Source organism: Thunnus albacares, chromosome 10 (genome assembly GCF_914725855.1).
Source record: "Thunnus albacares chromosome 10, fThuAlb1.1, whole genome shotgun sequence".
Taxonomy (NCBI): Eukaryota; Metazoa; Chordata; class Actinopteri; order Scombriformes; family Scombridae; genus Thunnus; species Thunnus albacares.
In genome coordinates, this window is record NC_058115.1 from 23517483 (window position 1) to 23541620 (window position 24138).

The 24138-nt window shown below is 40.3% G+C and overlaps 3 protein-coding genes and 1 long non-coding RNA gene across 9 annotated transcripts in view; 2 read left to right on the top strand and 2 right to left on the bottom strand.

The window, feature by feature from the left end:
• LOC122990360 overlaps positions 1–4574 on the top strand; it is an 8226-nt gene extending 3652 nt beyond the window's left edge. Inside the window, exon 3 of one of the 2 annotated variants that reach the window (XR_006405330.1) lies at positions 4497–4574. This is a non-coding gene — a long non-coding RNA (uncharacterized LOC122990360). Of the gene's footprint in view, positions 1–4347; positions 4474–4496 lie in introns of those variants that run through there. The other variant, XR_006405331.1, reaches the window with a different exon arrangement.
• Positions 417–12410, bottom strand: LOC122990359 (BEN domain-containing protein 4). Its single transcript, XM_044363694.1, has 6 exons — positions 11070–12410; positions 7399–7977; positions 5306–5397; positions 5068–5094; positions 4515–4755; positions 417–2633 (listed from the first exon to the last, which is right to left on the bottom strand). Exons 1-6 carry the CDS (start codon positions 11608–11610, stop codon positions 2395–2397), a joined length of 1719 nt encoding a protein of 572 aa, XP_044219629.1. The 5' UTR covers positions 11611–12410; the 3' UTR covers positions 417–2394.
• A 1725-nt stretch (positions 12411–14135) lies between these two features.
• Positions 14136–19035, top strand: shisa3 (shisa family member 3). Its single transcript, XM_044363676.1, has 2 exons — positions 14136–15572; positions 17147–19035. Exons 1-2 carry the CDS (start codon positions 15302–15304, stop codon positions 17752–17754), a joined length of 879 nt encoding a protein of 292 aa, XP_044219611.1. The 5' UTR covers positions 14136–15301; the 3' UTR covers positions 17755–19035.
• Positions 19036–19901: 866 nt separating this feature from the next.
• The window catches only part of atp8a1 (ATPase phospholipid transporting 8A1), a 108401-nt gene continuing 104164 nt past the window's right edge, over positions 19902–24138 (bottom strand). For all 5 annotated transcript variants that reach the window (XM_044363008.1, XM_044363005.1, XM_044363007.1 and 2 more), the window contains one exon: positions 19902–22500. In XM_044363008.1, the coding sequence (XP_044218943.1) occupies positions 22403–22500 (98 nt within the window). In that variant the 3' untranslated portion in view covers positions 19902–22402. The remainder of the gene's footprint in view (positions 22501–24138) is intronic.

The window sequence follows — 24138 nt, forward strand, 5'->3', positions numbered from 1 at the left end:
ATAACTATGGATCAGATCCAGCGGTGGAAGTTTTAAGGTACTTTACTTGAGTGCTTCCCTTTTGTGCAACGTTATACTTCTACTTCACCCCTCTTAAGTAGGAATTATTGTATCTTTCTACATTACTACACTTATCTTCTTAATACTTTGCAGATGAACAGGAAAATCATGACTAATTTATGTAATGTCAATTAATAATTAAGACAGATTTAAAATGGGTTGCTATTTAAATTAGTTATAGATCTAGTCAGAGCAGTGTAAGTAAAGGCATCATTATGTGGAGACTATTTTTATATGACAAAAAGAAAATGCAAACTTCACCTCCCTTTATTCTGCTGATTCTTACCTCTTTAAAACAGCTAAAACAATGAAATAATGTCATGTGAGAACACATATTTAGAATAGATAGATTCAGATTCAGCTTCAGTGCTTTACTTTATTATAAATTAAAAAAACAACAGAAACTATTAGATTTGTAAAAATCCGACTGATGTTTCACAGTGTTGATAACAGCCATTTTGAGGGTAAAGGAGTAAATACAAATAAACGCTCACACTCATAACAGTACACAACGACAGAATCCGACTGCTTAAGGTTTCTGTGGCACTTTTCTACTTGGCTTCTTAAGAGAGACGCGGTATTTCAAGAACACCTCACACAATACTGTACTTTATATTACACATTTACACAGCACTGTTGACGTGGCAACTGACCTAAAAAATCTGGTACATTCAAACGTAGAAAACAGTGTCATGAAGTGGTTTTTTTTAAGTGCCAAGTGAAATAAATACAAAGTCATCAAATAAAAATGGATGAATGATGTTCTCACTGAAGGACTGCTTCGTCCACAATGAGACATTTAAAAGTGCACGTAAGAAAGAAAGAAGTTCTTCCAGTTGGTACTTATTTTCTAGAAGTGGATGTTTTCTGTAAATATGGGGAAAAAAACTTCAGCTTTGTAACTTGAGGTTGAGACAAAAAACAACCCGCATTGTGGTAACATGACTTCTAACACACAACACTTCTAACACTTTACACTGTGGAGGTCTTCAGTCAAATTTAAGGCATTATTATATGGCAGCTGCCTTAAATGTCCATCCATCCCGAGTCAAAAAGTCTTCTCAGAGTCCTGCAACGATAGCCCCACTGAGTTTGTAAAATACAGTAAATTCAGCTAGATAGACAGAGATTGCAGTTTTATTCCAACAAGACTTTTTGCTTAGGATGAATGAAATCTATGACAAGGCAAAAAGCTGATTTTATAAAAGAAAAGGCAGACATTAAGATAAAACAGTCTATTTGTTTGTTAGTGTTCCTGTTTTTTCTCCAAATCTGTGTTCTACTATGAGAATATAGAACCTTCATTATATGGAACAAATCACATTCATATTTAAATCAAATTTAGGAGACCTCATGTAACGTTTGCAGATTTGAAGATTTTTTTTGAAGGTTAATTATCAAACTGTGAAAATCTAAAATAGAAGTATCAGAGAGAAAAAAAAAACCTTTGGTTGAAATTGCACCAGAAAGCAAATAAGTAATTTTAAGATGTTGTTAATATAACATTAAGGATGTCAGTGTGCCATATTTTACGCATATTCTGCAATATGACACACAGTTTTTGTGCTGTAAGAGGTTCAAAACAAGATGGACGGATCAGCATTGACCAAAACGTTCAACCTGATGAGTTTTACAGGGAAGCGCAGTTGCTACACGCTGGAAAGACTTGTTTTTAAAATGCACTTATCTTTCTGAGAGATGAAACTCATCAAAATTGGTTCAAATGAAGTAAAAACAGGGATGCAAAAGTGCAAGACTACAGATAACAAAACATGACTCGTTTGCTCTACAAACCTTTCTCAGAGGCACTCCTGTAGAGGGCGACAATTAAAGGTGCTTCGTCATAATCGCCAGTGATGCAAAAATATAAATGCCACTTTCTATGATGGAGGTGATGGTGGGTGTAACGTCAACGATGGATATACAGTAAGTCTCTGCTACGGAAATGTTGTTTTAACCTGGGCTACATTAACACAAAGAGCTTCCTGATGACACATAACTTCTCTATAATGACTCGATTCTAAAAAAACCCAAAACAAAACAAACAAAAAACATTAAACTATAGAAAAAGTAGCAAATGGAAGACTCAAATTTTGTGTAAAATTGAAAACACCCTTTAAGAGTCAAATTTTGACTAAATAAAATTGTAGGTATATAAAAATGGCAAAAAGGCTAAAAAACTATTGGAAAAGAGGACTGTATTTATAATCTGTGATAAACCTCTTCTGGAATGTTTTTCTTCACTGTGTAAAGTGACAGGATAAGGTCAGTGTTTTGGGATATGTTGTTGTACAGCTACATTTCAGGCATTTGACTCCAGCTTCTGCTTTAACTTCAATCCGATTGGCCGTTCTGACAGCCTTTTAAATACAGTTCGTCCTGTGACAGGTGTCCATCAAATCCGTCCATATAGAGGCTGCTGGTGCTGCTGCCGCTGCCGCTGCTGCCCAGGAAAGTACCGACCGCTCGGCCCTGGCGAGCGTGACCGACGGCGTCGCTGAAAACTTTGTTGATCTGCTCCTCTGAGGGCATCCACCAGTCTGGGTTTGAGGCACAGTGCATCCGGATGAACTCTGACCAAAAGATTGTAATTTTAAAAAAAACATTAAGAATATAATATTGTTATTATTGGAAACAAAAGCAAACCTTGATTAGTATCAGGTTTCCACCAGAATTAGTTCTGAGGTTGATAACAGCTATTTTTTCAAAGTGAATACACTGATAGATGATATTCTGTGTTAATATTTAATATCTTTAAACTTGAGGATATCAGAGACAAAAATTACAAACACATTTCTGCTGGAATTTGATTTTTTTTTTCTATCTTGTCAAGAATAAAACAGCATTTTAAAATCCTCATGTTATGCTGAAATTCAAAATTCTGGTTGCAACTTTGTAATCAACCATGTAATGACTGAAAAACAATCAAATTATAAACTCTAAAACTAAAATCCTGCATAGATTTCCTTTTATTATGACTGGTGCAATAAAACCGCCTCGACTTGGTAACCAGCTGAATGATATCTGGAGTAGCAGAAGTTTATCTTAGAAAAAAAAAAGATCAAATGATACATCTAAAATTTATCTGCAGAGCTGGAGTAATTAAAAACATACAAGAACTACAAAGCGCAATTAATTGCTGCAGAGATTGAAATAAAATGGGTGAAATTATGGGGGTGCTGCTAAACAAAAGGCATGTGAGCTGCCTTATGTCCTGTTACACTCACTACGACATGTATTCAAATACAAAATACTGACATTAATCCGCATTATTTTTCTATATTACCATATTTTCTTTTTAGAATAAATATGGATGAAACTCATATAGTTGTACATATCACGAAGCAGTGGTTCCAACCTTAATATCTAGAATTGGCTGGTGAGAATGCAGGTCATATGTGTGTATAAGTGGTGAGACACAATAACGTCTAGAAAATCTTCATTATTATGTAAAATTACCATACACAGCGAGACGCTGAATATGTAATTAGATCATATTTCACAGTGTTTCATAATGCTGTTCTCAAGGCCTTAAAGGATAGGAAGGGTTCACAATCTTTCATGTCTGTCTTAAAACAATAGTCAGACGCCCAAATGAACATTGAAACAGGTTTTGCTTGCTGGAATAATTCCTGCAATACGTTTTTCTGCACAGAAGAAGAGTTGTGGGTCTTGTCCCCCATCAGTTACATTGTAAGTGCATTGTGAAGGGATCTTGATTGCAGCAAGCAAAACTTGTTTCAGTGTTAATATGGGCACCTGACTATTGCTTTAAGACAGAATATAAAAAATTGCTTACCTATCCTTTAAGCCCTATCATGAAGTTTTCCCTTCAGCCTGTTTTTGCACATGTGATCCAACTGAGGTGTCATGAAAAACTGAACTAGACTTGAACTGAATAAGAAAGCTACAGCGAAAACTTTAGGACGGTTGAGAACAGGACTGACAAACACCGATATCCACAGACTAGATTGGGTTCAAAATAATAAGACAGTGCAGTGAGAATGTACTGGGATATCAATTTTTGTTGTTTTGGCTCTGTACTCGTAGCACACTGAACCTTAACGAGGCACTACAGGGATTTAGTTTCGCACTTACATAAAATCTGGGGACTTGCGAGATACAGACTTTAAAAAACGGCCATAATTGAAGCATCAAAAGCCGAGATATCAGCTCTTTAAATGCTGATTCCTACACTTCAACTGCAACTCAGTTTCTGTTTTGTCAGTCCTGGTAAAAGCCCAAACTACACAAACCCTGATGGGATCATCCTGATTATTTTTTCAGACTTGTCAAAGCTCCTCCAGAGCCACAGAAGACATTATTCAACAGTCAATACAGGTAATAGATTATGTAATACACCTGCACTTCACCACCAGCTGAATCAAGGACTGAGGTGGTATTTTGAAGCAGTGAGACATTCTCTTAATCAACAGACTTTCTCACAGTCGTACCTCTGAGGCAGCTGACTTTGACGGGGTTGAGCGGTCGTCTCTCCAGGCCCGGGTCTCCTGAGTGGACTGAACGCTTCCTTTTGCCCAAACCACAGGAGAACTTAAGCTCATCTGTGGCGAAGACATAGCGAATCAGGTACCGTAGCAGCCGCCTGCCATCTTTCTTAGAGGAGTTGACAGCCTCATCCCACTGCTTATTAGTGATGAAGAGAGGATAGTTCTCCAGGAGCTGCTTACTACCCTGCGAGGATGAGGAAAACATCGTAAGTAACGCTCGGTGGGAGTTCAAATTGTCCAAAGACATAAACATGGTTCAACTGCTTGTTTTTTCCAGGTTTTACTGCATTATATTAAGTTTCTTCAGCTTTAAATTCGGGCATTTAATCTTTTAGATGTAGCATATTCTAACAAAGTGCAATGCATGACTGTTGTTTCAGGATGCACATCATCTAAAGCAAATTTAGCTAATGTGCCACCACTTCCTGTTTGTGTCACAGGCAGAAATTATGTATATATGCCCTAAAATGCTTTATTATGCTTTAAAAACACCAACCTCAAAGACTGTTTGCTGTTCTTCTTCCTGTAAAGAAAGAGATTTCTTTAACTTTTCACATTTTCACACTACTTTCACACTACTTGTAGATTTAACACAATGAACAAGTATCTAATGCAGGATGGATCGGATTTCGTGGCATCGCACCTCAACATATGCTACTTAAAACACATGCTTAAAATAACTATGGATAATATAAAGGAGCCTGCAAGTGTTATGTAATGAACTGTCTCCGCACCTCTGTGAGCTGCTCCTCTGGCATCGGCTGGACCAGCTGGTTGTGAAACTCAAGAACAGTCTTGAAGTAGTCCAGAACATTTTGACAGGGAACTGTACAGAAACACAGGCTAAAGTGACCAGTAACACAAACACATCACATCACAATTTCCCTTCGAGCAAAGAGACGACCTATCTAGTTTGTAATTAAACAGTAACTTCCTCCTTCCCTCCTTAAAACACAACTTTGATCTTAATGTCTTGTAAATTTTGAGACCGAGCTGAGATGCTTCACTGTATATTTAACATGCAAATTAGGTTAAGGTGACACTGGGGAGCTCTGAATGCTTTGGGGAAAACAGAAAGGTTAACAAAAATAGATGCTATTAAGAATGTTTCCCCAAACTCTGTGATGGATTTAGATAGAAAACGATGACACACAAAAACCTTGAAGAATGAGGCTAGTGGTGTTCTATAATTTTCTTATTGTCAAAAAAATCCCCATGAAAACACAATTCCCTGTGTAGCCAAAGTCTGATATAGTGTATTCCTGCCCCCAAAAACTATTAAAAACACATCAATGAGCTACACAGTCGCAGTGGGTGACATGTTTTTTTTTAATTATGATGAACATGGGCTCTGTAGTTTATGTTGATTTAATCCCACATGAACTCTCCTGCTGCCGAAAATACTCACAAGATCACCAAATCTGCGACTGTAAATCGTCCCCAACTAAAACCTTTTACTCCTGTTTGAGTAACGTTTGCTAAAATAAAAACTACATTCCTCTTCTTCTTCTTCTTTATGAAATTTCTGTGCCTTTTTTAAAAATATGAAACTATATATTTGTGTCCAGTTTCTAAAGATTTATAAATACGCTGAGCACAACAGACAGGATAGTGAGATCACAAGGAACTTCTGACAATAATAAAAATATAGAATATCGTCAGCCTTTAACATAAGTTATCCTGGTCTAATGATGGTTATGATGACAAGCTACATAAATGCATAATGCTGGTGTGTAAGCTCAGTGTGTGTTTTTGTGTAGGTTTAGTATTGAGATGTGTTGCAGTTCTTTTTCAAGAAATCATGTGAACATTTTAGGAAAACTCATAACCCAGATAAGATAAGAGATGTTTACTGTCATCATATTTGCATATAACCAGATTTAAATGGGCTGATGAGCATAAACACCGGTGTACATATTTAATCATCAACCTGTTTGAAACTGTGACACTTTTCAGCTCAATTAGTTTTTTTTCCTCAGACATACAGACAGGCGACAAATGAAAGGAAGAACCTGAATAAATGAGCAGAGAAGCATAATGAGCGGTGAATACAGGGCACGAGAGGTCAACGAATGGTTTAATGAGAATGATGTGAATCATATTTGAATGACATGTGAGACAGTGCTCTCCACCAAAATCATCAAAACACCAAATGAGGGAATATCTTTCGGAGAGCCTCTCCTCCAAAGAAAAAACGACATTATAGACGTAAAGTCGTAAATTCAGTAACGACAAATAGTTATGTGTGAGTGACAGATGCCATCAAGCAGCCATAATAATTATGACACAGCTCAGATGACGGCAAAAAGTGGACTTAGCTGCAGGAACCCCTGTCAACCTTTGTTTGCTTTCAACCGCAAGTCAGGACATTTTTTTTAGCTGTAACGTGGTGTTTACTTTCAGGAAGTACTAACCACGTTTCAAGTGATCATTTTCACCCAAACCATGATCTTTCCTTAACCCCTAACCAAGTGGTTTTTGTGCCTAAAACTAACTAGACGTTAACCACAGCGTTGTCACACCAGAAAACATCATTATTTTTTAACAGCAATTTGTAACAGTTTTGAAAAGCAGCATATTACGCTCCTATCGGTCATTCCGAAAACAGTCCTATGTTTTCAGACACTCTGGAGTGCAGGTACAAATGACCTATGTGGTGTTTTAATTTGGAGGACTTGTTGCTTGTGGAGGAATGGAATCAGAGACTTGCCCAACACCTTACTGAGACATTTTATGTTGTTTTTTTCCTTTAATTTGTTACCCATCTGTATCAACACTTAGTATAAACTGCCAAACGCCTGGGAGATCCTGGCTTTCATAAATGCACCTGGGTTATTCTCCAGTTTGTTGCGGAGCTCCTCGTTCTCTTGCTGCAGAGATAGCACCTCCTGCTCCAGCTCCAGGCAGCGTGGACAGCAGCTTTCCTCCTCCTCTTCCTCCTCAGGCAGCGTGGACGACGGGTGGCCGTACGACTCTGACGGAGTCGGAGAGCCCCAGCCTCCCAGGTTGGGTCTCGGAGGAGACATCCCTGAACCGGGCTCCGCGGACAGACACTGCTCATCCTCCAGGCCCAGAGCCAGATGTTGCTGCTGCTGCTGCTGCTGCTGCTGCTGCTGAGGCCCTGAGAGGAGATAGCTCTGGAGAGAGTCTGTAAAGATGCGGAGAACGGCAGAGGTCTGTTGTTGGTTCAAATGGCTTTGTTGGGCCTCCTCTTCTGGGTCTGTGGTGGAAGAACTCTCTTCAGGTTTAGACTTCCCCAACGAGGAGCAGTGAAGCCCCTGAATTTCACCTTCCAGCTTGATGTTTGAGGTAAGGGTGGAGGAGGGCTCCAGAAGCCGGCCGTTGTTGAGGAGGCTGAGGACTCGGCTGCACTGCTGGGCAAAGGCGTCCAAGATGAGACGGTTCTCTACGGCAGAGAGGAAAAAGCAAGAAGTCAGATGAACTTCCGGGGAGGCATTTCAACTAAAGGTCAGTCATCATTGTAGAATCACAGGAGCCTGTTGTGCTCTTAGACGTTTACTATTTTTGAGTTTCAAAAAAACAACAGCAGTTGTCAAAACAATTTCATCTCAAGGTCCATTGAGTAGCTGTTTTGGAGCTTTTTGACTGTATCACATGACCTTCATCAGCAGATTGAGTTTGCTTAGATGCAGATGTTCAAACTTCAAAGTCAACATGGATGAGAAGTCCTTGAGATGCTCAGAATCATCAAAAGTTTAAACATTCACACTTTGATGACTGTTGAGCAAACTCAATCTGCTGATGAGGACCATGTGATATGGTCAAAAGCTCCAGGACGACTACTAAATGGACATTAAGGTGAGATCATTTTTGTCAACAGATGATATTTTCTTTGTTGGATATTGTCTGGCTTTAATAGACTGTAGATTATTCATTAACACAACATATATTGTTAATACTGATGCATTAATATATAAACAGCATTTTACTATTGAAGCTGGTTGATATTTAGCTAGTTGTTTTTTTTACTTGTGTGTTGTGGGGTTGTAAGATGATAAATGTATGAAAGAGGGAAAAAAAACTCTTCTTTGCTACATAAAATATGTATTTTTTATGAGATGCTCCTCTCTAATCTTTGCTGTTTTTGTGAAATACTGGTCTCTCTCTAGACCTCAAACAGTTATTTAGATGAAAGATTCTGAGAAGTTTTAAGGGGAAATGTCTCTTTGATGGAACTGATAACAACTCATAGACATCTAAAATGTGACAATGAGCCCCAAGTGAACACTGTTTTTTTGGAAAGGATCACAAGCCAAAAAGCTCAGGAGCCACTGATTTCATCTTTAGTAATGTGCTGTGTTTAATCAGCTTATTATGTGTGTTTTTTTTTTTTTTGTGTAAAATCAAAATATGAAAAGGAACCAGTAACTCCAGCTGTCAAAGAAATGTAGTAAAGTAGAAGTATAAAGTTATATAAAATGGAAATACTCAAATAAAGTGAAAATACCTCAAAATTTTATTTAAGAAAAGTGAATTAACTTAGTTACTTTCCATCACCGCTGAAGTAGAAAAGCAGAAAATTAATGCGTGAAAACAACATGAATATTTTGTTTCTTTCTGCCTCATGTTTCCTTGTGGCAAAGCTTCCCATTACAACATACAGTATAGTCTCCTGTGTTCATAGAAATGTCGGCTCGATTATGCTGATTTATTCAGATGTCAATAAACTTATAAGTCACAGTGTATCTGCAGTGACCAAACCCAGCCGAGCAAAGAAAATCAGCACAAAGCTATTGTCCAGAACAAGCCTCAGTGTGTCCTTTCCCTGGTAGTCTAGGCACGTCTCAATGAATGAGATGATCTCACACATACCTCCATGTAATGATTATGAGTCCACTGGCCTCACAATCACTCACAAACACACACACACAAAAACACAAACGCAAAATGAGTTCTAGGCGGCCACTGCTGCGTTGCCACTCGCTCAGACGTGTCTATCAGCCCGGTGCAGATGTGTCGCATTTATTAATATGCGTCCTGTCTCTGTTTACCCGTCGAGATGTATCTGATATCATTCGCCATCACCCTGCCTCCCCTCCTCCGCCTCCTCCTCCTCCTCCTCCTCCCCCCCTTCTCTTCTCTCACCAGTTCTGTGGCACTGTAAGCTGAGAGCCTCATAAAATTTCATTAAAAACAATATACGCTCAGCAGAGGCAAATTTATGAGCCCCATTTGTTTTAATCACAACTCTTCGGGAAGGCTTTTCAATGTAATTTGTGTTATTGTGTGCTGAACTGATTGCTGAGTCCAGGGGTCTCCAGCGCTTCTCTTCATGAAGAGGACATCAAGTTTTGTGGGTTTTTTGGGGGTTTTTTTTCAGTCATGAGAGGGACATTAAGTTGCTGCCATTGTGCAGATAAAAGCACTTTGATTTGTCATTATCTGTGAGAATACGTGGCACATGTAACTTGGACTGGATGGTACATCTTTTGAAATATGAGCAGATTCACTGGATTCGTGTGATTATTTCACAAGTGGTTTGAGGACCGTTTGCACACCAGAATAGATGCAAACAATAGGTCATCATCACTGAAAACTGGGTTTTATACTTCTAAAGAATCACTGAAGGAATAAAATGGATTGAAATGTAATGCTTGTCTTTACACTGTACTTGTAGTCTTAATACTTCATGCAATTCACATGTAGGTTAGGCCAATACAGTGCAACCTGAGCTCCCACTGAACATTGTCTGTAAAGCAGCCAGAAGCAAATTGAGCCTGAGCAGCCAGCAGTGATAAAGAGATTAATATCTGATTAGAGGATGAGATGTCTAATGTTTAATTTCGTAACTGCCTGAATTAGGTTCATTGCTTTCATCTTAATGTTGGTTCCCATGGACCCGCCCTCCACACGGGAACACATTTCTTCCTGAGCACAGCCCTCTAATGAACAGCAGCTGAGGAGGAAAAAATGAGCAGGAACAATGTGTTTCAACAGGAGATTGTGAGGGCCGTTGTGCACACACACACACACACACACACACACACACACACACACACAGACACACAGACACACACACACACACACACACACACACACACACACGGACAGACAATTACCCAATGTAATTTTTAGCACATGCACACTGGAGATTCAATCATGACTGCTCTCATTACAGCAGCAAATCAATCACTGCTGACAGGAAGAAAAAAAAAGGGGGGAACAAACGGGAACAAAAACATGAAGCTCAGAGGAGCAAACAAAAGAGATGCTGGATTTTAATGACATACATGTATTGTTTTGTCTTCTGTTCAAGTTTATTGACTGTGTAGAGTATTGATGCTCATATGTCTGAGCAGCAAAACCCCCCAAAAATGTACACACACAAGTACCTGGACAATCTGAGGACATGTGGATCGGAAAAAGTCTAAATAATTGAGGGGAAAACATACCACGACAGATGAAGCAGACCTCTGGCGATGTGTGGGGGTCACTCATGTTAAAGACACTTCACTCTGAACAAGTTTGAAAACCCACCTGAGCTGATGCCGTAGGTGCAGTCTGGAGCTTCTTGGTTCAGACCGGTTCGTCCGGGGGAGAATCTGGGCTCCGCTGTGCCGCCGCTGACGCGCCGCTGCTGGGTACCAAGAGATGCTGCCGCCGCTACGCTGCCCGCTGCCGCTGAGGTGGATGTCGGGACCCTGCTGCTGGGCCTGTTCTCACATGGGAAACGATGCTGCTGCTGTTGCTGCTGTTGCTGCTGCTGCTGCTGCTGCTGCTGAGGAGTCGGGTGTTGGTGATGCTGCTGGCTGCTGCTGATAGTTTGCTGGAGCTGCAGACGCTGGTGGTGATGGTGCGGCTGGAAAGGATGAGGCTGCCCGGGGTGAAAAGTGAAGTGATGTCCGCCGCCGTCACCGCCAAACAGAGGCACCTCGACCACAGCGGACCTGTCAAAGCGCGACTTGCCCGCCGAGCGCTTGCTCTGGAAGGTTTTCAGGGTGCTGTACGGACCGCGTTGTTGTCGGCACATCTTCGGGGCGCAGGGCCCTTCATCTGCGGGCTGCATCTCTCCCTCCATCCCTGCCAGGTGTCACAGCGCGGCGGATGGCCCCGGGTAGGTATATTGTGGCGTGCTGGTGTGACAGGCAGCTGATGACTGGGAGATTTCGGATTTGTCTGGCTCGGTTTTCCTCATACACACTGTGGAAGGGTGGGCTAATTTACTGACAAGCCACCGCTCCAATCCCCAGACTGGAGCGCCGACACTGAGACTCTTCCAGAGGGAAATACAGGCGGGACTTGTGCGCTGCTGCTGCCTGCCTGCCTCCTTTGTAGCCCACAACCACACAGAGAACAACGGGGCGCTGTAGCAGATTTACAGCCTGAAAATGAAACATGTGCAGAACGAAATCCAACAAATGAAAAGGCAGAGGCCATTTTGGTACAGAGCTCAAAGCATCAATAGCGTCAAATGAGCGCAAATGAGAGAGAAGTCTTTCATCTAAACCCGATTAGAGGAAACAGTCCAAAAGAAAAATATCTGTTATAATGCATAGATTATTTCTTAAACATTTTAGTTTTTATTGAATGAATAATATTGACCATAAAATAGAAGAAATAAACATTTGACACTGACTTTTCAGCTTTCCTTGGCTAATCTGAAGGTTAAATCATATTTATAATTCATTTAATTAGTTTTAAAAATTCACTAATTTTATTCATAATTCATCGCAGGTCTGAAATCGTCAGGAAAGGCCTGAAGCAGATGTCCAGCAGCCTGCAGGCCTAAAAGTTTGCATCGCCACATGGGGGCGCCACATCAATAGGTTAGACCTACAAACAAGATGTTTAATGAATGAAGGAGTGGAAAGACCTGCTGCTGATTTACATCAATGTTTTCTCCCTCAACAACAGGCCCGTAGTTCTTGCTTCTGTGTTTTATCAAAACACATGCAAATGATGAGTCAATATTATGTGTAGACACCAAACTGAAGATGGCTGTGAGCCAATAATGGAATATGCTTATCCTATGTGAATGGTCTAACTAAAAGATTGATCAAAATATTTTAATAATATTATATATATTAATTTAATAGTAATTGGCTATCATAAACCACCAAATCAGCTGTATTTTCAGAAAATGATGGAGCGTTTGAATGCAACGTCAGCAAATAGACTGGTGAATTACTCTGCAAACTAAAAACTGATCAGTTTAGCAAAGTCTTAAAGAATGAGCTCACAGTTTTTCAAGTCTGTCTTAAAACAACAGTCAGGAGCCCAAATGACCATTGAAATAGTTTTTTCATGTCATAATGATTCCTCCTGTTTGTACTGACCATTAGAAGATCCCTTCATGACGCACTTACAATTTAAGTGATGACAGTCCTCCTTCTGTACAAAAATGTAATTAAAAGTTTATCTGAAGCTGATATGAAGCTGCAGCCGTCCAAATGAATCAAATCAAGTAAATATCTTTCAATGTTACAGTCTTTTTAGTGCCAAAGTCCCTCTTTTGTTACTATACTTCCACCACAGCTCAACAGGGAAACACTGTCTGAGGAAACACAAAGAGGGAATTTGATGCTAAAAAGACTGTAAATGTGGCAGATATCCACTTGATGTGACTAACTCAGACTGCTGAAGCTTCATATAAGCTTCAGATAAACTTTTAAATGCATTTTTGCACAAAATCACTGTGTGGACACACTGGATTTTGGCCCCCGTCACTTACATTAAAAGCGCATATGAAGGGGATCTTTTAATGTCCAGTATGAACAGAAGGAATGATTACAGCGAGAAAAAACCTCTTTCAGTGTCCATATGGGCTCCTGAGTGTTGTTTTAAGAAAGACTTGAAAAATTGTGAGACTATTCTTTAATGTCCTCTTCATACTTGAATTATATAAATCTTACATAGGTTACATTAAAAGCAGTCTTATAGCCTCGGCGCCATTTGTTAAACACAAGAATTGCAGGAAAATCACTGTTTGGATTTATTTGTTTAGAGAATATTCTCAGCGGAAAAAATTAATGAGTCTGAGTTCAGAGGCTTTGTTTTCCATTCTGACTCAGAGAAACTCATGCATGAATTTGTCATGAGGAGGCTGGATTATCGCAATTCTCTGTTTATAGGTCCTCCAAACAAAACAATCCATAGATTACAACTCATCCAGAACTCAGCCGCACGATTTCTAACCAGGACAAAAAAAAAAATCAGACCACTTAACTGCAATCCTCTGAAACCTTCACTGGTTACCTATTGTCTTCAGAATACAATTCAAAATCCTCCTGTTGGTCTACCAAGCACTTGGTGGTCCGGCTCCACAGTACACTTCAGACATGCTGTCAGTTTACAATCCCAGCAGTTCGCTCCGGTCACAGGGTGGAAATCTCCTCCATGTGCTAGATCACTTTTAACGTCTAGTGAGATGATATTCACCATTTAATGCACCTAAAGAGTGGAACAGTTTGTCTGCTGATCGTAGACTTACTCTGACACTGTGTTCTTTTAAAACCAAACTAAAAACCTCCTATTCAGTCGAACATTTTCTTAAATGAACAGTACAGTATGCATGTGTGTGTGTGTGTTTGTGCGTGTGTGTGTGTGTGTGTATAAATGTGTATGCATGAATGGATGTTTCTGTTTGTCAGCACATTTTTGCTATTTGATGCTTTTGTATGAGATGTTGCTATAGAAATACAATTTGAATTTAATTGAGTTGGTTTATGAGGCAAATTTTCTTCAACTTTTCATATCAACACCCCAAAAATAATAGCATAAAAATTCCCAAAAATGCAATGTAACTATGTGTATTAGTGTAACAGTAACACAAGTAGAGATTAAGAGACATAAATTCAACAAATTGACTCAGTAAAGTCGATTTTACAGCAATATGCTGTGTGTAAAGTTTTCTAACATTAGTGAATTATGAATTAAACTTTTCATGACAGGAAAACTCTGTTTTGTGTTGTGTTACTTGAAATGTGAATATTGCACCTTGTAGTTTTTTGTTTTTCCTCTGAATTTGCCCCCAAGAGATGATGCCTCATGTTTATACATTAGAGATATTTGCTTTGAAAAGTCTCAAGATAAAAAAACATTGCAGTAGAGACACAAACTAAAGCTGGATTTTTATTCACGAGTCTATAAATGTCGCACTGTGGGTATTCTAGCATGCAGAATTAAGATAATTTATGCGTGTTATTTGGGCACCTTCGCGGCTTTGGGAGTCATTTGCATCACCGCAGCAGCTCCGCGTCCCACGTGAATGCGCACGTCTGGTTAATAGGGGGGGTTACGTGCGCGCGTACAAAAAGTCGACTCACAAAAGCAACAAACCTCCAGTGAGGTGGGCGCACAACTTCTGCACGGACATCAACAAGCGATCACAGGAGCGAGTCGATGAAGAGGGAGAACAGAGAGAAATCCGGAGCAAGACTGTGTGGCTGCGCTCTGCTGAACACTCTCACATGTTTGGATCAGAAGAAAACTGGTTGATAACAGTTTAAAAAGTGACGCAAAGACGTCATTTATTTCAGCAAATCCGGAGAACGTTCAATTAAGGATTTTTTTTTTCACATTGGGTTTTTTGGCTGCGTTTGGCTCAAAGCGGTTTGGATGGTGGAAAGATGACATAACTTCACATCTGCAGCAGCTTCTCTTTAGTGAATAACTCTAAATGAAGAGTCTCTGACTCGGACTGACACTCGGTGGCCGGGAGCTGCAGCCCACAGGACGCAGGGAACCGTGAACCGCAGCGGCTTGCCGGGATGGTGCGCCTGCTGAACTGCCTGCTGCTGGGATATCTGACCTGGAATCTGCGGATATCGGACGCACAGGGGGAGTACTGCCACGGCTGGCTGGACGCTAATGGGAATTATCATGATGGCTTCCAGTGTCCGGAGGACTTTGACACCACGGACGCCACCGTGTGCTGCGGCTCCTGCTCGCTGCGCTACTGCTGCGCGGCCGTGGACGCACGGCTGGACCAGGGCAGCTGCACCAACGACCGGGAGGTGGACAACACCGAGTTTGCAGCACGTAAGTTTCATTTTTCTCTTCCTAAAAGCGCTTTTCTCAAGTCTTTCCCAAGTGCACTGTTTGAGCAAAACTTCCCATGAAAGTCCAATTAAGCTCAGAGTTTAATTAGGCTGTGAAAAACACAACAAAATACATAAATTGTTGCCGTTTAACATTTATGTAATTAAAATACCGGTAAGACAGTAAGATGCAATCACATTTAGTCGAATTTGTTGCTTATATGTATATATATGTATATACAGTCTGGTTGATCTTTAGGGACGTTAAACGGGGAGGTCAGAGGTCAGCTATCAAGATCTATCAAGACAAAATCCAGCAGGTTGTGTTTCAGTGCTTTGCTCAAAAACACTTCAGCAGTTCAAGGAGAGAGTCTGCAACCACTAAACCACCATGCTGTCTATGAAATGATGAGAATTTAAACACCATGGCTACTAAATATTCGGTACAAACTGTACAAACAGATCAAATATTGATGTTATTAATGTGTGTTGTGTTAAAAAAAAAAGTGGCAGGAATGTGAGCATCTAAAGCAGTCAATGATGTACTGAACATTAAGATTTAGTATTCTCAGTTTATCTATTTCAGTTGACATACATTTAATATTCTTTGAATTACTGCTGTTTAAAAAAAAATCTATTTCTTTCCAACATGAATCAACCAAAGCATCCAGTTTCCAGCACCTGCTTTTCTCTCCACTCCTGTGGCTTCATTTGACCTCAGCTCACTGCAGGTTGTTATTATCATGAAAAAAAGTAGATTTTTTTGGATGAAGCAGCCCCCATCGCCAATAAAAAAAAAATGCTGAGTGAAATAAATTCAGAACATATCAGTAAAACGAGACAGATCATATTTTCCAGACAGTGTTCTCACACAACTAAACCCACTGTGCTGCCAAATATAAAGATCATTCACCTCAACCTGCTCACTAATAAATAGAAGTAATCACAACATCATGAGAGAGCAGGTCATATCTTTGGCTTCTTTAAAACACTTAAAAGGCGTCACAGTGTTACATTAACCCACTGTTGGTTGTGAAAATATTAACAATAGGTCACTTTAACCCAGAGGTTTTATCAGCTTTCTTTCAATTTCCCGAACGGATAGCTGTAGGCCTGTAACTGAACTGACTGTGTGCTCACAATTTCCTATTTTATTTTCTTTCAAAACAAACATTGATGATTTCCTCCCAGAGTGCAAAGGCTCCATGAAGTGTAATCTGAGCTGTTTGTGTTGTCCAGCAAGAATGTGTCTGTTAATAACGCTATGAGGGATTCAAAAGAAACTATATGATTAAATGTTTAGTATCACAGTTTTAGACACCATAAATAGCTCAAAGTTTTTATTAACTGACAAAGTTAGATAGTTTCTGCTCAAAACATTGGATTTGTGCTGATTTTTAATGCATTTCAACATTTTTCTATCTTAAAATTTGTCATTTTCTCTCTAAAGAGCAATAAAAATAGAAAAACAGTTGGATGCTCACGCGCATGAAGACATTTTAATTAGCTTTCTGTCTCATGAAGGCGCCTCCTCACTATCAATCTTAACCTGCCTGTGTCTTCCTCCGCCCACAGAGCCTGTCTACGTGCCCTTCTTGATGGTGGGCAGCATCTTCATCGCCTTCGTGGTGGTCGGTTCCCTGGTGGCCGTCTACTGCTGCACCTGCCTGCGGCCCAAGCAGCCAACCCAGCAGCCTATTCGCTTCTCCCTGCGCAGCTGCCAGGGCGAGACCATCCCCATGATCCTCACCACCGCGCCCCCGAGCCTCCGTGCCCCGTCTCGACAGTCCAGCACAGCCACTACCAGCTCAAGTTCGGCCGGAGGCGGCAGCTCCATGCGGAGGTTTTCTCTGGGAGGTCAGGGGCAGCAGCAGCAGCATGGCTGCCTGGTGTCTGCCACCATCTCCTCGTCAGCCTCCACCCCCACCCAGACCCCTCAGACTCTGCCTCCGCCTCCACCTCCCCCTTACACATCCCCGCCAGCGCCCATATCAGGAGGCATTCAGCATCCTCTGCCCTCCAGCCACACCCACACTCACACCCAGCTGCAGCTCCACCAGCCCTCAATGGCCTCTCACCCCTCGCAGGGCGCCGGGTTTCTTCTGCCACAGCAGTACTTCTTCCCCCTGCAGCCTGACGCCTTCACAGCGGCCAAAGGCTTCGCCGACTTTGGACAGAGCTGACAGGGATCTCAGCGGGGGAAATAGAGGGATTACAAGATTTAGAGATGGTGGGATGTCCGTATGGACACTGCAACACAGCTGGTGGTGTTTGGGTGGAAGGCCGGGTCCGGCTGAACGGACACAGCGCGAGCGACAGGAGGACGGGGGATAAAGCACAACAAAGCTGTCGTGGTTCAGTGATGTGGCCTGAGGCGTTTCCCCCACTGCAACACAACAGTTCAACAGACGTGTCAGGGGCAGTAACAGTTTTGAATCTTATGCACTTTTCATCATATTGTAAACAGAATTATCTGGACTATATTTTATTTTTTTACACATGCTGCTTTTTTTTTTTTTTTTTTTTTTTTTTAAGGTGGCAGTTGACAGTAGAGACTAAAATCTTGCCAATTTATCACAGACTTTCCTTAAAAACAAATACAGGCAGATAGGTCCATTACTGTACTGTGTATTGCAACATTATGATATTAGAGATAGATGTTGGAATCCAGGGAATTATGTTTTTTGACAATCGCAAGGACCTCTGACAGAGGCGAGGACCTGGTTCACAAAGGACATTGTATTGTGGAGGAAATGTGGACTTTTGAGATGTTGTACAGGCATTTATACCCAGAGCAGGGTTGTCATTATGATTCCCTAATTTACAGCTAATAAAACTTTCTTCTACAGTACATTCTACGTGTAAAGCAAAAATCTGTTAAATAACTTTTTTTTTTTTTTTTATCACTTACACACAAAAAAAGCATTTGTCCTGAAAGAAGCTTCATCATCGCTCGGACTAAAACGAAACCGGAGCGGTCGGGGCCGCACAGCAGCTCCCTACCTGTCGCTCATTCTTGCGCCAGACTTCACAGCAGGAATGCAGCGCTGAGATCACTCATTGTCAGTGTTCAATGAGCATGGCACGGTTGCAGTGTTAAAAACAATTCACCCCCAGAAATAGAGGTTTAGGTTGCACCAACAGGTATGGCAAAATCTTGACAAAGACTGTTCTGTTCTGTTCTCCCCAGTTATCTGACTGTGAAATAGACCTGGCAACCAGTGTCTCCAGAAACCTGCAAACTGTTCAGTCCGAGGATGTTTACGGCTACATTCAGGACTCCTTAAAGTCTGTGTGTTGCTATATCACTTCACTTATCGCAAAATTCAACTTCAACTATCAGTATTTGACAGATTCGTGTATCAACATTGTCAGGTCTTGTTTATACTTGGCGTCTGTCAGTTTGGACTTCTGTATCACATTCTACACGCTGCTTATAGAGAGTAAATACCAGTTGTTAACAATCTTTGGGATAGGTGTATCTTTGCCAGGCCTTGAAAAAAAAGTTTCCAATTTCTTTTCTAGGTTATCCAAAAAGATGCTCCTCACAGTGAAGGCTGTTTGTCTATTTTGTCAGACTGGTTTCATTATTATTCACAATTTTGCTTCTTTTCTGGGTCCTGAACTTCTGAAAACTCTCTTCTCATAACAAATTCTGAAACTAACAGTTATTTTCTCGGATTAATTGACTCTCAATTAATCATTTGGTCTGTAAAATATCAGAAAATAGTGATGTGTCCATTGCAAACTCCGAACGCTCCAGGTGTCAAACAGTCCAAAACCCCCCAAAATATTCAGTTTAAGCAACATTTAAAAGGTAAACAAATGAACTTTTGTGTTTTTCTTGATAAATGACTTAAACAATGTATAAATTATCAAAATATGTAGTTGTAAGTTTTCCATCAATTTACTTTTTGATGAATCATTTCAGCTCTTGATTTACGTATTACAAGTTTGTAATTGAAACACTAAACAAAACAAAAAATCTCCTCCCTAACATATTTGGTAAACAAAACATCACAAACATTAAAGTGACGTCTACTTGGGTCACTTTTAACCAACTCAAACTATTGCAGCAGTAGATTTCTGTCTATGTGGGATCAGAGTCAGTCTCCATACCATACATGGAAGGTCAGCTTAACATCGTCATCATAACAAATAAGAACTCTATTGATATAATTTGTTTGTCCTGCATGCAGACTTATGTTTTTTCCTGCCTTTTCCTGTTTACTTTCTCACCGCACAGTATGTCCTGTTTGTCACCACACACAGGCACAAGATCGTACAGTGATTGCAAATCTGGAAATACACAGAAGAATTAGCAAAGATGTTCACATTGTTCCTCCATGAGTGTAAAGTTTATTTCAGTAGTCCTTCATGGCAGTAAAAGACAACACTTATACGTTTGCAGTCCCAACATGCAAAACAATCATTGAACAAAAATGACAGAAAAGAAACAAATATTTAAAAAAAAAAAAAAAAAAAAGTTAAAGGTGCATTTTTTTTCTTTTGTAAAGTGATCAACACTTGAGGGAGAATCAAAGTAGTACAGTTAATACTTCAGAGAAGTTTTGTGTTATCCATTCATGCAGCCCACGACTTTCACAAACAACAACGTGTTTTATTTTTTTCTGGAAAAAGAAAGCAACAGTCCAAGCCTTCCACGACGACGACGACATCCACATTCAGCGGTTTGTAAATTTTTAACAAGATGACAACCGATTAAGTTTCAACAATTAAGACTAGCGTAGAAAAAAAACAAAACCCAAAAATCATAAACCCTCACTGAACTGAGAAACACAGAAGAGCTGTCTCGTAAAGCAACAAGTTACGAACATGTACACTCAGAGAAATCATAAACAGAAATACCAGATATCCACTACTGGAAAAGGTACATCGAGTGCATTGTGCAACATCTCCTGTCGAAGCAAGCTGAGCATCAGAAACTCCCACAGTCGAGGCAGAGAGTTTGAACACACACACACACACACACACACACGCCACTCACACTTTCCCCATACCGGCCATGCATCAGCACACAGTAGTACACCATAGTTATACCTGGAGTCGTGCAGACAGACAACTGGAGCGAATGTCACCACACACGCACGCACGCACTCATTCACAATATAAGAAACACACCAGGAGACACCAGTAACTCCCAGTCTCACATTGAAGGACACAGACATGCAATGCATACATAGAAGTTATCCACAGTAGAGGTGACACACACACACACTCACACACGCACGCACACACGCTCACGCTCACAGCACATGCACATGCAGGCAATACACAAACACGCACACACTGTCAGAAATCTGATCTCCCATAGGGAGAAGAAAGCAATCACACAGACATTAAGTAGTCAATTATAAATAAATCAAGCCGTAACAATATTAATATTATAATAACAAGACATTTAAGAAAGCTCCTCATTCGATCTAATCTATCCTGCCAGTTTATCAGAGGAAGAGAAACAAAGAGTTACAGACAGTTCATTACAAAGCCGGTCAATGCAAAATTCATACATCTCCAATATAAAAATACAAATCCACAAAATAACTATAGAGACAAAGTAGTTTTGATACTGTCGTGGAGTTTCCTGGCTAATATTTCTCTCTCCCTTAAGCTAATGGCACTTATGTTAGAAGGATAAAATCTCCATTTTAAGGGAAACACTATAACCACTGTAAGCTTAAACAAGACCATCATAGAGCCTCCCGTTCAACTCTGCAGGAACAAATCTCGCTCTGTGCCAAAGGGCACTGTAATTTTCACATTGTACAAGTGCAATACTGTAGCGGGGGGGAGACAGCGATTTGTCTTCAGTAGGTGTGTGAAGCACTGTTCTAAGCTAGCTGGCTAAACTATTCTTTGCTATCTTTTTCTTCTAAGAGGGAAAAGGTCTACGTAGGCACCGTTGTGATTGTTGAGACAGGAGTGATGTGTGGAATGCAATTATTTGTCAGGAGCAATACCTCTGCTGTATAAATGGTAGAAGCCGGACTACGGTGTGTTGCAGAGGCAACGGTTAAAAAAAAAGAGAAACATAAATAAAACCAGGCACAATATCTACATACTTTAAAAACGAAACTAAAAAAGAGAAGAAAAAAAAGAAAAGAAAAAGTGTATTTTAAAAGAGGATGAAGGCATGAGCAAATGTAAGGCTTTACACAAGAGATGCTTCCTTAAGTGCAAAAAGTAAATTAAAAATTACAAATGTCTGCTCTGAAGTGGTCCATGTAGTGCTGGAATACACTCAGAAGTGTGATTACATTTGGTTTGAGGTTTTTTTTTTTTCCGAATTCACCAGTAATTAGAAGATTGTATATACGACTGCTCTTTGGCAATCTGACACAAGTTCAAATCTTCAAAAAAAACGAATCATCGTCTAGTGTTTAACTTTTACAATAAGTGATTAGGAGTTTGATTTCAATTTACTACAATGATTTTAGACTTTTTTTGGCTCAGTGCTAAAAACTGTCTTTCCTTAAATCAATAGAAAGCAGACTTTTCACTCTGACAAACTGAGTGAGAACAGTGAAGAACTTCAGACCACAGACTGCTAAGAAAGCACAGTGCTCATCAACTCTGCTGGACACACAACTACAGCTGAGAGTGAACACTATTTGTTTTGCTCCTTGTTTTTTTCCCCCCTTTTTCAAAGATTACACATTGTCACTCTCCTCTATTCGTTTCATATTCATGTCCAAAAATCCCCTCAGTGCAGGAGGCACACGCTCGCGTCACGGCTTCTCCTCAAATATCGCCATGAGAAATGGCTGCTGTGGCTCCGGATAGGCCGGCCAGGAAGGAGAAGGCCGGTGCTCACCACTCGTTGGTCCTCTGTTTGGTGGTGTCATACGCTCTGATGACCTCAGACTGTGACACCACTCCGTTCTCGTCTTGAGAAAAGGCGTAGCCATCTGCGAAACCGGATAGAAGAAGTTAAAACTGACATCAGGCAGATGAGTGATTAATATAATAAAAAATACTAAAAACTTATATAAAAACACACTGAAAAGAACTGAATTAAAAATATAAACAATTAACAAAAACACAATATGTAAACCAGTTGTTCGACACTTTGGGAAATACGCGTATTTGCTTTCTTGCTGAGAGTTAGATGAGAAGATCAATACTGCTTTCATGTCTGTATACTAAATATGAAGCTACAAGAAGCCGGTTAGCTTAGCTTAGCATAAAGAATGGAAACAGAGGGAAACTGCTAGCCTGGCTCTGTCCAGAGCCATAAAGATATACACGTAAAGCTGACACAAATACTTCATATCTTGTTTATTTAATCAGGAGGTTACGTGCAAGACTATTTTTTGGCGTAGTGACTTCCAAGAGTTTCCGCTGGTTGCCTGGCAACCTCATGTTTATGACAAGATTGCAGGAAGTCATGGCTCCCAGCTGAGAAATAGTTCCATACTTAAACACGTGCAAAACCACAAACCTGTCGTTTTTACACTTTAATTTTTGTCTGGATTAAATAAATAAGATATAACATGAATTAGTGAACTTTAAAAAGGTGCTCATAGGTGGATTTTGTTACCTTTGGACAAAGCCAGGCTAGCTGTTTCCAATCTGCATGCTAAGCTACGCTAACAAGCTGCTGGCTGTAGCTTCATATTTTGCATACACACACACGAGTGGTATCAAACTTCTCATCTAACTCTTGGCAACAAAGCGCACTTCTCAAAATATCGAACTATTCGTTTGAAATATATCATGTAATGAAAATAACACACAAAAAGTTAAATAATAAAAAAAATAATATAATAATAATCATAAAAAATAAATCACAGTTGCACCAAGAGTTTTATATGTAGCCTAAAATCATCCCTATAATCTAACCTAAACTTCCTACAGGGTTCCTCTCTGACCTTTGACCCCTGACTCACCTTCAGGTGTCAAATGACTCGGTCAGTACCTGGAGGCCAGCGGGCAAGTTCAAAGGACCCCGCTGAGACGAGTGCATTGTGGGGGAATAACAGCGCAACATTTCATCATTTCATCGTTATCTGGCTCTACTGAGCTCAACTCAGGACAAACCAGGCACACGAGGGGAAGGACAGGAAGTCAACAACGAGAAAAGGACAGGAGGAGAGGTGTCTATCGAGGAGCTACAGGGGGCTGGAACCTTTACGGGTGAGGTTTGAATAATGAAATTTTAAAAAAAGGTATCACACAACAATGGTCTCATCCCCACCTATGAGACAAACAAAAAACAAACTGATCAGACAAAGGACAGAACAGAACTGAGAAAAATAAACAGAAAACCAAACCAAACCCCTGCCTGGAGTATCACTGGAAAGTCTTTTAAACCAGTGTGACACCTGAGTTTTGGTACTGACACGAACGCTACTTTTTCAATACCTTACTACAGTACAAGACTTGCTAGTCAAAAGTTAATCTTAAGCCCCATTTGAAAGGGATTTATTTCTCCAAGTGAGGTGGTTTTAAAATCACCTGCATATGTCTGTGATTTTTCACCCTCCCCCCCACTAACAATTACATCCCTAATTACCCACTGTTCTTTGGCTAAGAGACACTTTGCA